The sequence below is a fragment of the Panthera tigris genome, chromosome C1 (genome assembly GCF_018350195.1).
Source record: "Panthera tigris isolate Pti1 chromosome C1, P.tigris_Pti1_mat1.1, whole genome shotgun sequence".
NCBI lineage: Eukaryota > Metazoa > Chordata > Mammalia > Carnivora > Felidae > Panthera > Panthera tigris.
In genome coordinates this window covers 156501415-156515404 of record NC_056667.1, presented here as the reverse complement: position 1 = coordinate 156515404, position 13990 = coordinate 156501415, and the positions used below count along the sequence as shown (strand labels likewise).

Sequence of the window (13990 nt, the reverse complement as noted above, 5' to 3'; positions counted from 1 at the left end):
AATTTCTAAAAGTTAGGGGAAAAGCCCAGGTAATTCCAAAAAATGCACGTTACTGAAATTGAATCATGAATCTTGAATCCAGGAAACAGGAAATCTTAGATCAAGAATAAGAATGAAAGCTGAATTAGGAATCAAAAATCTCCCATCACAGAAAAGCCTAAGACTACATGGTTTCATTGGTGAATTCTACCAAACATTTAAATGAATAATTAATGACAATTTGTATCAAAATCTTACAAATACTGGAATGGAGGGAACACATTCAAAATCATTCTATGAAGCCAGTATTACCCTAACACTAAAGCAGGATAAAAACAATATGAGAACAGAAAAGTATTTGTCCGATATAAGTACTGCTACTCTGGCTTGCTTTTGACATCTATTTGCATGATAAATATTTCCCCACCCCCTCACTTTCAACCTGCAGATGTCTTAAGGTTCATAATGAGTCTCTTGTAGGTAGCATATAGATGGGTCTTGTTTTTTTATCCTTTCTGGCACCCTATGTCTTTTGATTGGGACCATTTAGTACATTTATATTCAAAGTAATTATTGGCATGTGTTTATAGCCATTTTATTACTTGTTTTTTCGTTGTTTCTGGAGATTTTCTCTGATTTTGTCTGTCACTTTTGGTCTCTCCTTTGCACTCAAGGAGTCCTCTTTAATATTTCTTGCAGATCTGGTTTAGTGGTCACGAACTCCTTTAGTTTTTGTTTGTCTGGGACACTCTTTATCTCTCCTTCTATTCTGAATGATAGCCTTGCTGAATAGAGTATTCTTGGCTGCAGTTTTTTCCCATTTAGCACTTTGAATATATCATGCCACTCCCTACTGGCTTGCCAAGTCTCTGTTGAGAAATCTCTAGCTAGCCTTATGGATTTTCCCTTGTGAATTAAGGACTTCTCTTGTCTTGCTGCTTTTAAGACTTCTTTCTTTATCATTATATTTTGCAGATTTAATTAGAATATGCCCAGGTGCTGGCCTGCTTTTGTTGATTTCGATGGGAGTTCTCTGTGCCTCTTGGATATGGATTTCTCCTTCCTTGCCCAGATGAGGGAGATTTTCTGCTTCCCTTCCTTTCCCTTCCCTTCCCTTCCTTCTTTTCTCTTTTTTTCTTTTCTATGCTTTTCCCTTCTTTTCTATTCTTTTCTTTTCAGAGAGAAAGAGCATGTGAGTCAGGGAGAGGGACAGAGGGAGGGAGGGAGAGAGAGAGAGAATCCTAAGCAAGTTCCATGCTCAGTGCAGAGCCCAACACCGAGCTCAATCCCATGAACCTGGGATCATGACTCAAGCTGAAATCAAGAGTTGGACACTCAACCTACTGAGCCACCCAGGCACCCCTCTGCTGTTATTTCTTGAAATAAATTTCTGCTAACTTTTCTCTCCTTCTTCTTCTGGGACTCCTATAAGTGTTATTACATTTCATGGAGTCACTGAGTTCTCTATTTTCATGCCCCATAATTCTTCTTTCTCTCTTTTGTTCGGCTTACTTTCCATTATTTTGTCTTCTAAGTCACTAATTTATTCCTCTGCTTCTTCCAACTTACTCTTCATTGCACCAAGCCTATTTTCAATCTCATTTATTGCAGTCTTCATTCTGATATTTTTTTAACTTATCTCTGTGGTAAGGGTCTCCCTGATGTCTTCTATTCTCTTCTCAAGCCCAGTGAGGATCCTTATGATTGTTGTTTTAAATTCTCCATCAGGCATGTTACTTATATCTGTTTATCTTAGGCCTTTGGCCATGGTCTTATCTTGTTCTTTCATTTGGCATAAATTCCTCTGTCTTGACATTTTGTTTAAGTCTCTGACTTTTACTTTGTGCTGCAAAGTCAATTATACTCCTGCCCCTGCAAGTTATGGCCGTATGAAGAAGAGGTCAGGTATTGCCAATTCATGGCACTTCACAGGGTGTCTCTGGTATGTGCTGCATGTTTTGGTTGCTCTATCTTTCAGGCCAGTTGTCTGCAGAGTTTTTCCTTGACTACTGTGCGCAGTGTTTGGTCCCCGGCCTGAATGTGGAGAGTTTTAACTAGATGTGCTCTGTCTGGTCTGTGAAACCTGACAACTCCACCAGAACTGAGGCCCTGTAGAACTCTCTGGTTGAGAGAGGTGGTGTGGGCAGGGGTTTGTGCTGGTCTCCTGGGGGAGGGGCCTGCCACACTGGGACTGAGGCAACCTTGACTGAGAAGGGCAGTCCCACCAGAGCATGGGTCAGTAAGGGCAGGGGAATGGGGATGGCATTGGTATAAGCAAGTTAGGCAGCCAGTGTACAGGCTGAGCTGCTTCCCTCAGGTGGCTCTGTGTTTATGCTGAGGAGCAGGGGAGGGAGATGTTTCCAGCCAGCTCCTTTGTTCCCAGAGAGGCATCTGGAGCTTGTGCCTGACAATGTCTTATCCTATTTTATCATCGTCTTGACTCAAGGGAATATTTTAACAGTGACAGTACAATGAGCAAAAGTACAGCTTTCCTAAGCAGACCTTTACATTTGGCCTTATTTTTTGATATAACTACATTTAAATGAATACATAAAATTGTATCAAAACCCGATTTTGGTTTTTGTGGACCTAGCTTGATTTGGAGCTCAAATTATATTAGTAGGATCCATTGTTTAGCTGTTTTTTTCTAGGTTGAGGCCCCACATGGTAGACCCCAGCAACTTCAAGCTGATCCCAATCCCTAAACCAATCACTGGTGATCAGGGGGTAAAGTACATACTTTGATTAGACTAGCTCCCGGCTGTAACCCAGGTGTGGAGGTAGGTTAACTTCAAAAATGGAGCTAAGAGAAGGGGCATTATAGTTCTCTAAGGGACAGACTAGATAATTTGACATCAAAAAATGTCAGGTTACTGCTACAGTGAATATATATTTACTTAATTCCCTACCTGAATTATATCTACAAGGAACAAGCATCAAATGTAAAGAAAAATCTTCATTCACTGAAACTAGACGAAAACCATGTCTCATAGCACAAACTCTTGAAGATACAATGTTTTGTATCATGTAGTGAGGAAGGCATTGAGCTGGCTTGCCTTGGTAAGAAACTCTGAAGGGTTCCTTTCACCTGCAAGTTACAGAAATAGAGATTGGGGATGAGAGAAGAAATGGGGAGCTTCCTTCCACCTAGGGTCCATTTCTCTTTAGGGACAGCCATTTTTCATTTCTAAATGGGCGTGGAGGTAGGGCAAGATCTGGGAGGTAAGGCCAGGTAGGAGGAAAGTCCCAAAAGGACAATGTAGGAACCAGCTTTACTGCTGGGGTCCAAAGAAAAGTGCACTATCATACGAAACAAAAGGCCTTAAGCAGTGGAACTTTATAGTGATTTGTTTTCTCACCTGAGAAGTTGATTCGTTCCAAAATTGGAATTGGTTCGGGCTGGACACTTTAGAAAACTAGCTATTTCTTTTTAAAAACTTTTATGTGCCTGGCACTGTTCTAAGCCCTTTACATATGTCTACTCATTTATATTTCCTCAACAGCCTGTGAGGTAGATACTATCCATAACCTTGTTCTACAGATAAGAAATCCAACGTAGTAAGAGTTCAAGTAACTTTGAGTCACACAGCTCGTAAGCGTTAGAGTCGGAATTCAAACGTAGGTGGCGGTCTGCCACCTAATTCACGAGCTTCACCTGGACTACACCTTATGCATTTCTGTGCTGCATTGCAGGAAAAGTATATGAAGACAAAGCCCTTAACAAAGATTCTAAACAAACTTGAACTTCAATAATATAACGTAGCATTTGTGTTTCTATAGAAGTATAAAGATTAAGAGAAAGACAGGTAAACTCTCTTGAAAGTAGAGGAATATGCTTTGTCTGGATCCATAGGAAATACCTTCACCAAGACAACAAAACAGCTTCAAATCTCGGGGAGACAATGAGCAGAGTACCTGGCTGTTTGGACCCAAATGGCTCACTGAAACAGTCTCTAAGCCTCAAAAACTGCAGTCATTAATTTTACGGAAATGTTGGATGGAGGGCTGTTGACTTAGGTATAACTCTATCTGTTCAGTCAAATATAAAGACCTTAATTGTTGAGGGTCACTATGTGCCAACCCAGGAATATTCTGGAGCTAATATCACCAATATATTATCTTAAATGATAAAGTGGCTACATTGTGAAAATGTCACTTTGAATGAATAAAAATACACATGAAAAGCAAACCAAACTATCTCATTAAGTTTGCTCTTTTTGATACATTGTATTTAGGATGGTATATTGCAAAACTAAAATAATTTTAGGGGTGCCTGGGTGGCTCAGTTGGTTAAGCATCCAACTCTTGATTTTGGCTCAAGTCATAATCTTACAGTTTGTGAGACTGAACCCCTCATCAGGCTCTGCACTGATCATGGAGCCTGCTTAAGATTCTCCCTCTCTCTCTCTCTTTCTCTTTCTCTCTCCCTCTACCCCTCCCCCAGCTCACGTGCTCTCTCTCTCTCTCTCTCTCTCAAAACTAAACTTGAAAAAATAATTTTAACCATTTAAAATCTTCCTGATATGGAAATAAAACACAATATACAAAGGTAAGATTTTCCTAAATGGAAAAGAAACACACAAGTAATAAAGCTGATTAAAATGGAATCCAAGGGCACCTGGGTGGTTCAGTCAGTTAAGCATCTGACTTTGGCTTAAGTCATGATCTGACAGTTCATGGGTTCGAGCCCCACATGGGGCTCTCTGCTGTCAGCACAGAATCCAATTCAGATCCTCTGTCCCCCTCTCTCTGTCCCTCCCCTGCTCATCCTCTGTCTCAAAATAAATAAATAAACTTAAAAACAAACAAATAATAAATAAAATGGAATCCAAATGGGGTAGACTAATTTTGTAATAAAATGAACAATGAGATCTTTAAAAATTAAATTAAAAAAATATTAAAAGGGGCACCTGGATGGCTCAGTTGTTTGAACGTTTGACTCTTGATTTTGGCTCAGGTCATGATCCCAGGATTGTGGGATCAAGCCCCATGTTGGGCTCCACATTTAGCATGGAGCCTGCTTGGGATTCACCCTCTCTCTCTTTCTCTCTCTCTCTCTCTCTCTCTCTTTCTGCCCCTCTCTCTGCTCATGCTCTCTCTCTCTAAAAGTAGTAATAATAGAAAAAAATTTAAAAAATTAAACTCAATCACTACACTGTTCAAGTTAAAAAACAAATAATTGGCACAGAATCTGCTAAAATGTTCAAATGCATTAAAAATTTCAATTTCCCAGCTGATGAGGATTACAAAGTTACTTCTCCTCCAACTCAGAAAATTCCTAGACAGAGACAATTAGTTCTGTTTTGATTTGTGTACCGTGACAGCAAATTGCCTATTTTGCTATTCCCTTGCATAGTGTGTCTGGCACAAAGTAGAAGCTTAAGAAATACCTGTTAATGTTGAGCACACCGTCCAGACTCAATAGAAAATTATTTAATAGGAAATCAAAATTAAGCCTTTGAAAAGGAGCTAACTTGTTCAATAATACCTGCAGCTGTGTTGCCGCTATCTTCAGCCATTTTTAGGTGATAAAGATGGCCCTGCAGGCGACTCTTGACTTAATGACGAGCTAATAGAGAATAAGATTCATTCCGAATAAAGAGTTTCATCTAAGTAGAAATAGAGTCCAGTTGTCAAGTAAACTGGAGGAAATAGAAGCTATTTAAAATCAGCCCCTTTCTTGGTTATCGTTAAATACATCATGGTGAGAACCGTGAACACTCTATGATGTGGTTTGATGTGAAGAATGTTTAGAGTTTCGTCACGTTTCCTGTTCTCTTAGCAACCAGCTGGAAGCAGCTGAGGATAAGGTCTTTCATTTGAAAGAGGCAACATATGAGATTCAAAGTATAATGATAAATCTTGAATAATTTGTGAAAAGTTCTGTTTGCCAGCATCAAAATGGTGTTGTGGAAAAATCTGAGAATTAAGATGTGGTCCCGTCTGTGGTACCTGATCTTAAGCGAGTCATTTAATCTTTTTGAGTTTCAGCTATACTGTACTATGGTAGTTTCCCAAACTTGCCATTTTCTTTTCTGTTGATCAGGTCAAGGAAGTTTGCTTGTATTCTCAGTTAACTAAAAGTAATTATCATGGGGGCACCTGGGTGGCTCAGTCAGTTAAGCATCTGACATGGTTCAGGTCATGATCTCATGGTTCGTGGGTCCTAGCCCCACATTGGGATCTGTGCTGACAGCTCAGAGTCTGAAGCCTGCGTTGTGTGCTATGTCTCCCTCTCTGTCTGCCCCTCCCTCTCTCATGCTCGGTCTCTCAAAAATAAACATTAAAAATTAAATTAAATTAAAAAAATTATGAATGTTAATGTTATGTTTTTTCTGCATCTATATAGATTTTCATCTTTAATCTGTCAACATAGTGATTTATATCAATAGATTTTTTTTTTTTTTAAATATTGAATCAACCCTGCCTTCCTGGAATAAATCCAATTATCCATGATGTGCAATCTTTTTTTTTCAATAGTGTTGGATTCAGTTTGTAAATATTCTGTTTAAATTTTTATATCTATAGCCATAAATGAGATTGGCTTATAATTTTCCTTTGTATATTAACTTTGGTTTTGGTATCAAGGTTATCCTACACCCTCAAACCTTGAAAATAGTTCAGGTGTGTTCCTTTTTTTTCTACTTCCTGAAAAAGTCTGAATGAGATTATCTGTTTTTGAACTCACCTATGGAACTATCTGGCCTGTGTTTTCTTTGTAGGAAGATATATTTTGCAAATACTCATTAAATGTCTTTAATAGTAATTACATTATCCAGTTATATTTTGTTTCTTGAGTGAGTTTTGATAATGCATATTTTTTGAGAATTTTGTCTTTTGGGCTTGCTTTTCTACAAATTTATTGGTGTAAAGTTGTTGATAGTATGTGATTTTAGCTTTTAGGTATCTGCTGTAGTATGTCCACTTTTACCTTATAAATAATATTTTTTATGCTTTTTTCTCTTAATTCTGCCAAAGGTTTGCTCAATTTATTAATCCTTTCAAAGAACCAATCAACAGCTTAATTCAATATTTTATTTTGTTTTCTACTTCATTAACTTTTGCTCTTTCTTTTCTTTTTATTTCCTTTGCTTTATTTGGGTTGATTCTGCTGTTGTTTTTATAAATCCATACTTAGGATACTCAGTTCATTAATTTTAGCCTTTCTACTTTTCCCTATAGAATTTTTTAAGCTGCTTTCCCAGACTTACCGATTTTAATATGTAGTAGCTTTCCTATTTTTTATTTCTAATATTTTAAAATTTCTATTAAGATTTCTTCTTTGACCATGGCTTATTTAGAAGGTTGTGTGTGTGTGTGTGTGTGTACATATATGTGCTTAGGTGCGTGCAGGTGCACATATGTATGTGTTCTCCAAATGCATGTGGTTTTTAAATTATCCTTTTCTTAGGAATTTTTAACTTATATTATGGTCAGACCATTCTAGAGACTTGTTCTGTGGCCTAGTGCATGATCAATTGTTGTACTGTATTTATTGTACTGTACTTACCCTTCTTCTTGTGATGTGAGATAATAAAATGCCTACCTGATGAGATAGTGAGATAGATGACATAGGCATTGGTGGCATAGTGTTGTTAAGCTACTATTGACTTTTGATCATAAGTCAGAAGGAGGATTATCTACTCTTAGACCCTGGGTGGTGGGGTGGGGAGTAAAGGGGAATGGATTGTGAGGGGAGAGCTGTTTGCTTCTCATTCTCTAGTATCAAGATAGGGACCATACCAGGCTTTCTTCTGCTAACAAGAATATCAAGTAAGTGGCTGAGAAAGAAGAGGAGTCTCTTGTGAGGGGGTGTAATGTAGTCCAAAGTGTTCCTTCTTCCCTGGGCCAAGAGTGAGCATGTGACAGAGGAGGAAAGGAGCAGCCCTCACAATAGAGAAAGCCTTGTTGGGCACAGTCCCCAGCAACACTCATCTTTAAAAACTTATTGGACCAAAAGGAAGGGATATTTCTTTTTTTAGAGCGGCCTTCCTGGGTACGTGGTATTCTCCACTTTCTCCTTCAACAGTGCTCCTTCCGCGGTGCGTCTGTTTAGACGCTATTCTCAGGATTCATTCAAGTAAGTCAGTGGTTCTCAAGCTTCAATTTGCACTAGAAACACCTAACCCACAGACGTCAGTGTTTCTGGCCTCGGGTAAAGTATGGGCTGACATTTTGCATTTCTAACTTAGTCCAAGGTTATATCGGTGCTGCCGGTCCCAGCACCACACTCGGAGAATCGCTGCAGCAAGCACTGAGCCATTTGCCCCAGTGTCAGAAAAACCCAAGTTACAAGCCAGCTGAGACTGAGCTCAGTAACACATTTGCCACCTCATATACGTGGCTAGGCAGGTCCCAGTCCTTTCCAGGCACTCCCTTGGTGTGACTCCCTATGTGGTCCCCAGATCTCTATCATTAGTCCTGAGCTGTGGAATCAAGGTCTTTCTCTGGCCAGTTCGGTTTGCTTCCACGCCCAGGTCGGCTTCTCCTTACCCTGAAAGTATTTCACTCGAACTCTGTGCAAGTCTCTTTATTCCAAACTCTGGCCGGTTGGCGGAAGCTGCTTTCCTCCCATTGCCGTGACCTCCCCCCCCCCCCCCACCCCAGGGGGTGGCCACTGGAATGTCCCGCTTAGGCACATTTCCCCAGCTGCAGGCACCCACAGGTCCACCTAGTTTCCCTAAACCGAGCTCCCGGCTAAAGCGCAACCTGGATTCTCTGGCTTGGTAGTTTATCGTCCATGGTGCTTGTGATTGGGAGTGGGAGGCCTGGCATCCTTGGCTCAGCAGGGCTCTGCACTCTGGATCACAGCTTCCCAGAATCACTGACACTATCCTTGTAGCTCTATCCGAGTAGCTGCACTCCCTCGCAAAAGATTTCCTGCTCTTCTCTGCTGTGTCCCCAACCCTGGTCCGAGTCCAGTCCCACCGGTTTGTAGGCCCCCTGCCCCCACCTCCAAGCATATCTGCCCTGGGATAATACACGCTTCCTGTGTAACACTGCAAAGAACAATAGGACATGTTATTTGATCCTAATGCACTTTTCTTGCTCTAGGTCGGGCTGATTACAACCCCAAGGCCATTAAGACTTTGAGGGAGGAGGGTTTTTTGGGGGGAGGGGAGAACAAAGTTACCCTCTGCTCAAATTACTGAGCAGTTAAAGCCTTATAATACTGTGCAATAAAATTTACTTTACCCTAACCTGGATATTACTTTTTTTAGATCGGAAGGCACTTTAAGTGATAAAATTGCTTTTTGTCATTATAAATATTAATTATTATGGGTAATTGAAAATGCAAAAAAAATGAAATTCATAGATCTTTCTGGTTGATAGCATGATAGATGTATCAGTTTGCATTCTACTAGAAAGAAGATAAAGTAGAAAAATGCCTTGTGATGTTTTCAGTGGCTCAGACCTCTACTGCCTATATTTCAGGTTGTTAATGTTGCTAAAAACTTCCTGAGATATGGAACTGAATAGTGTAGTGTAATTATGAAAGCCCAATAAAGAGTTTAAAAGTATGAATATTAAAAATTATTTTATTCTGTATGGAAGGCTTTTGTACATCATTAATCTTCACAATATACATTTAATTTTTATCTAAATATGAGGGCTACCATTCCTACCTGTCCAATCGGAAAATTCTTGCCCTACTGAAAGGATATTCAACAAGTCTGTCCTACCCGACTGTATTTGTATATATAGTTTCCCTATAGTATTTCTTTGAGGTTTAAATATTATATAACACAGATGCAAAAAGAATTTTCAGCAACATTACAAAACAGGAAAATCATTTATGTTTTCACAAAGTAAAACTGACTTATGAAGAAAGAGGGGCGTCCTTCTTTGAAAATTGCTTCCAGTGAGTTTCAGGGCCCAACCATCATTATCATCACTTTCTCTACACAAATGATCCATTGTAGGCTGCAGTCAATTGCTACACAATTTTTTATACATCAAGGCTTAATGGAAAGAAGTAAGATGAAGAGGAAATATAAATTCAAATTTTCTGTTCATGGTCTAATGGCCTATTATTCAGCCAACTTTCTACATGTAGAAAGCCTTCATTAGTACACCATTAAGGGTGACATTAAAACTTCTGATCTGCTCTTCTAGGCTGTAAGTTATGTCTCACATAACAAATTTTACTTGAGCTCCTTCAGGTCTGGTATCTCTATCTATAAATATCTCTATGTGTTCATTATATCCTGCTATAGGAGTGCAGTGGTACAGAGTATAAAAAACATAGGTGCCTTGGTTTGAAAGTTCCTTTTTGAAAGTGCAAAATTTAATTAAAAATAAAGATGTAGGTGGCAGGACAGTAATGGAATGGATTTTAATTACTCTAATGTCAGACTATTAGGCACAATAGTAAACATGCCCAGATGTCTCTATCAACACCAGGACCTTCCACTCAATAGAGTGTGATCTCCAGGCTGACTTAGGTCATTTTCTGAAAGATGCTGCTGAACCACTTCTCTCCATTTTAAAATGTTCCCCTTGGGAAGAATTTGAGGCCTACCCTGTCTCATCCCCAACCTCTACCCATTAGAGGGCATTTGAGGAAGGAGCATAAAACTGCTTCTCTCTAAATATTCCATTTTAACCGTAAATGTTGATTTCCAGAACTTTCCATCCAGAGAGACTCATTAGCGTTTAAGGTTCCTTTCACTAGGAAGCTGCTGAGGATATTCTCTTCACACTGACTAATTGGGAAGTGCGAGTTTCGTACCTCTAAATTGGTATATGAAGTTTCCAAATGGACAAGGAGGCAAGAGTTTTCAGGCACTGTCTCCTTCCTAACCCTTTCCTATCCACCTTGCTCTCGCTTTCAGATTCCAAACCATCTCTGGCTCACACCTGATCTCACTTCTAATAGAAGTTCCGGTTGTGCATAGAAGGTGTACAAGAAGCCACTACATCAGAAGGTTGGCTCAGGATGGGGCTCCGTTCTACACTGAGCTTCACCTAGTATCCAGACCTCTTGTCTAGCATCCCCTCTCCTGATCATAGGGACTCTTGGCCTCAGCTCCTGATTCTTTATTCTACCCTCTTCTAACCTGGGCCTATCTCCCAGGGGTCTTATCTGCCAGGGCTCTGCTGAACTCTTCTTCTCAGACTTAATCTGTTCTTCCTTGTCTCCCAGACACTGCCTGACCCCTCACGGGCCTGCTCTGGCCTGTTGGCACACGATCCAGATGAAAAAGACATCTAAGTCCTAATCTCTGCGGCACTACCACAAAACTATGTGACTTCAGACAAGTGGCTGAATGATCTGAGCTCTGTCTCTCTGTGTGTGACATCAGGGGCTGTGTTGGGGCATCTCTAGGGTCTCCGAGGATTCAAAAACTCTAGGAACTGCAGGGTCTCTTTCTTTTCTCCCTTTGCTCTTCATCTTCTAACTCTGTTTCAGGCAAATAAGCAGGAGTGCAAAGTGCCATGACACACAGGGAGGACACCGTTACCTATTTGTAAAGATTACAGCATTTATCTTTATTTGCACTGCATTGTGAAGTTTACGGACTAAGGCGGCATGTTCGGAATCTTGTCTTACGTCTGCGTAGCCGGGTTCCCAGCATTTGAAGGGAGCTCCTCCACGTAAGCGGCAGGAAAATGACCCCTTTTGCCGTTCAAAGAACCAAACCACCATCCTTCTTCTTCTTTCTTGTATATAGTCACAATGTCGCCTGTAAAAATGCACATTTAGTTAGACAAACAGGTCTCTGCCATTTAAGCACAAGCCTGAATCCAGTTGGTAAAACAATTTTAAGGAGATTGTGCCTTCAAGGAGTTACTTGTTAGCATCAGTCTCTGCACATGATTTAGGTAAAGCCAAACTTATTGAACACCTCTGTGTGAAGCAGGCATAATGCAGAGAATATTAAAAAGCATAAGATAACGAGCAATCAAAGTTGTGCCATAAAATAGTTTCATTAAAAACGAATGGCATTGGGGCCCCTGGGTGGCTCAGTCGCTTAAGCGTCGACTTCAGCTCAGGTCATGACCTCACAGTTCCCGGGTTCGAGCCCTGCATTAGGCTTTGTGCTGATAGCCTGGAGCCTGGAGCCTGCTTTGGATTCTGTGTCTCCCTCTCTCTTTGCCTCTCCCCTGCTTGCACTCTGTCTCTCACTCTCTTCTCTCTCTCTCTCTCAAAAATAAACAAACATCAAAAATTAAAAAAAAAAAACAGAATCATGTTGGATCATATATCCTTCTCATGCTGGATGGCTCACGTCAGATACAGCTTGTCATCAAACTCTTTTTTTGGTGTCTGTGTGTTAAGGATTTCTCATGTTGGTGGCCAAGACAGTCTGCTATGGTGACTATTATGTCTCAGCTATCAGACTTTTCTTTAGATCAAGACGGCTTCCCTCCATTACATGTGCCAATTTCACAGTCCAAAGTTCCATCTCATAGCTTTGCACAGAAACTTAACCCCCCATTCAGCAATTTTGGTAAGTTTAATAAAATGTCAATTTGAAGACAATACTTTTTAAAGCAATGATTCAAATAGAATTCCTAAGAAACACATTGCCCTTCTCTAATTCCCTCTCTTTTAACAAATACTATTCTGATATTAATAACCCTAAAAGCTTAACCATAGATGCCCCCAAATACTCTGGCTAAATCCTTCCCTTGTGAGAAAGAGTCCTTCCTCTCTGGCTGCTTTCTGCACATTAGAGTAGAAACATCCACTTCCTTCGTGATGCAAGAGAGCTCCTTGACCTTGAGCGTCATTCTGAGGTCATTTTTTAGTCTTTCTTCCATTCATTTTCTTCCCCAGTGATTTTCTTTCTTAGGCAAAGGAGACTGTCCACATCCACCCCTACTATCTCACCTCACTCATAAATCACTTTTTATTCTTAAAGATCATTTTCAGCCTACATTCCACCTCCAATGAATTCTCTCAAGTCAGCAGACTGACACAGTCCACTACCAGCAATTCAAACAAATAATTTAAAATCTTGTTGCCAGCTTTCTGAAGCCTCCAATGGCTCCTTTTATTTAAAGAACTCATTTATAGGGGTGCCTGGGTGACTCTTAGGTCATGGTCTCACAGTCATGAGTTCAAGCCCTACATCGGGCTCTGTGCTGACAGCTCAGAGCCTGGAACCTGCTTGGGATTCTGTGTCTCCCTCTCTCTCTGCCTGCCCCCTCGTTCACACTCTGTCTCTCTCTCTCTCTCTCAAAAATAAATAAACATTAAAAAAATGTTTTAATAAATAAAGAACCCACTTACGAGATAAAGTATAAGTAGACTTTGCTGCCAACAGAGAACTGAAGACAAAGAAGATAATAAGTTTATTGTGTAACTATGTACCTCAAACTCAGGCCCTGGGGTCTAGGTGGCATCTGGGAAATGTGTTTTTTATTCACATGGAAAGTGGGAATACAGCATTTCATTTACCTACTGCTGTAGGTAACCTTATGATGATGTGATGAAGAACAAAGTGACTTCTCTAACACTTCCAACTTTAGGTAAAGGCAACATTGATTTAAGATGAACAGAGGAGAGGGTCTACTATATTACCCTTTTTCTTATCTTTCTTTCTGAACTAGAAGGAGAAGTAGTCGCTGAAGACATCTGACCAGCAAACTGAAAAGGAAGCACCCGTTAACCAAGAGCAAAGACATGGTGTCCCTGTTGTATGGCTGCAAAATCCATCACGACTTCCTGTTGGCTCTGGACGCCATGTCCTGCTTGCAGGTAAACAGCTCTCTCCTACAACACAACCCTTTCTCACTAACCATTTCATCTCCAGATCTCAGCTTTAACATCCAAATATGGTTGTTAATCGGACACACAAGGAAAGTTGAGGCTAGTGGCTGTTTCTTATTTAATGCTGAGGTCTAGGTAACCTATGACAGCATACCTTTCCATGTTCATCAAAAGTCTGTGACACAGAGAAAGGCGTTGTTTCCTTAGATTGGCCATAAAACTCTGTTCTAAGGGATAAGTGGGAGAAACATTAAGCTGGAAGTCCTCTGACCTGGCTTCTAGAATTCGAGC

At 40.3% G+C, this 13990-nt stretch overlaps 1 protein-coding gene across 5 annotated transcripts in view; it reads right to left on the bottom strand.

The window, feature by feature from the left end:
- Nucleotides 1-9498: 9498 nt before the first annotated feature.
- The window catches only part of NOSTRIN (nitric oxide synthase trafficking), a 59813-nt gene continuing 55321 nt past the window's right edge, over nucleotides 9499-13990 (bottom strand). For 4 of the 5 annotated variants that reach the window (XM_007074615.3, XM_007074611.3, XM_007074613.3 and 1 more), the window contains one exon: nucleotides 9499-11666. In XM_007074615.3, the coding sequence (XP_007074677.1) occupies nucleotides 11530-11666 (137 nt within the window). In that variant the 3' untranslated portion in view covers nucleotides 9499-11529. The remainder of the gene's footprint in view (nucleotides 11667-13990) is intronic. The other variant, XM_015541489.2, reaches the window with a different exon arrangement.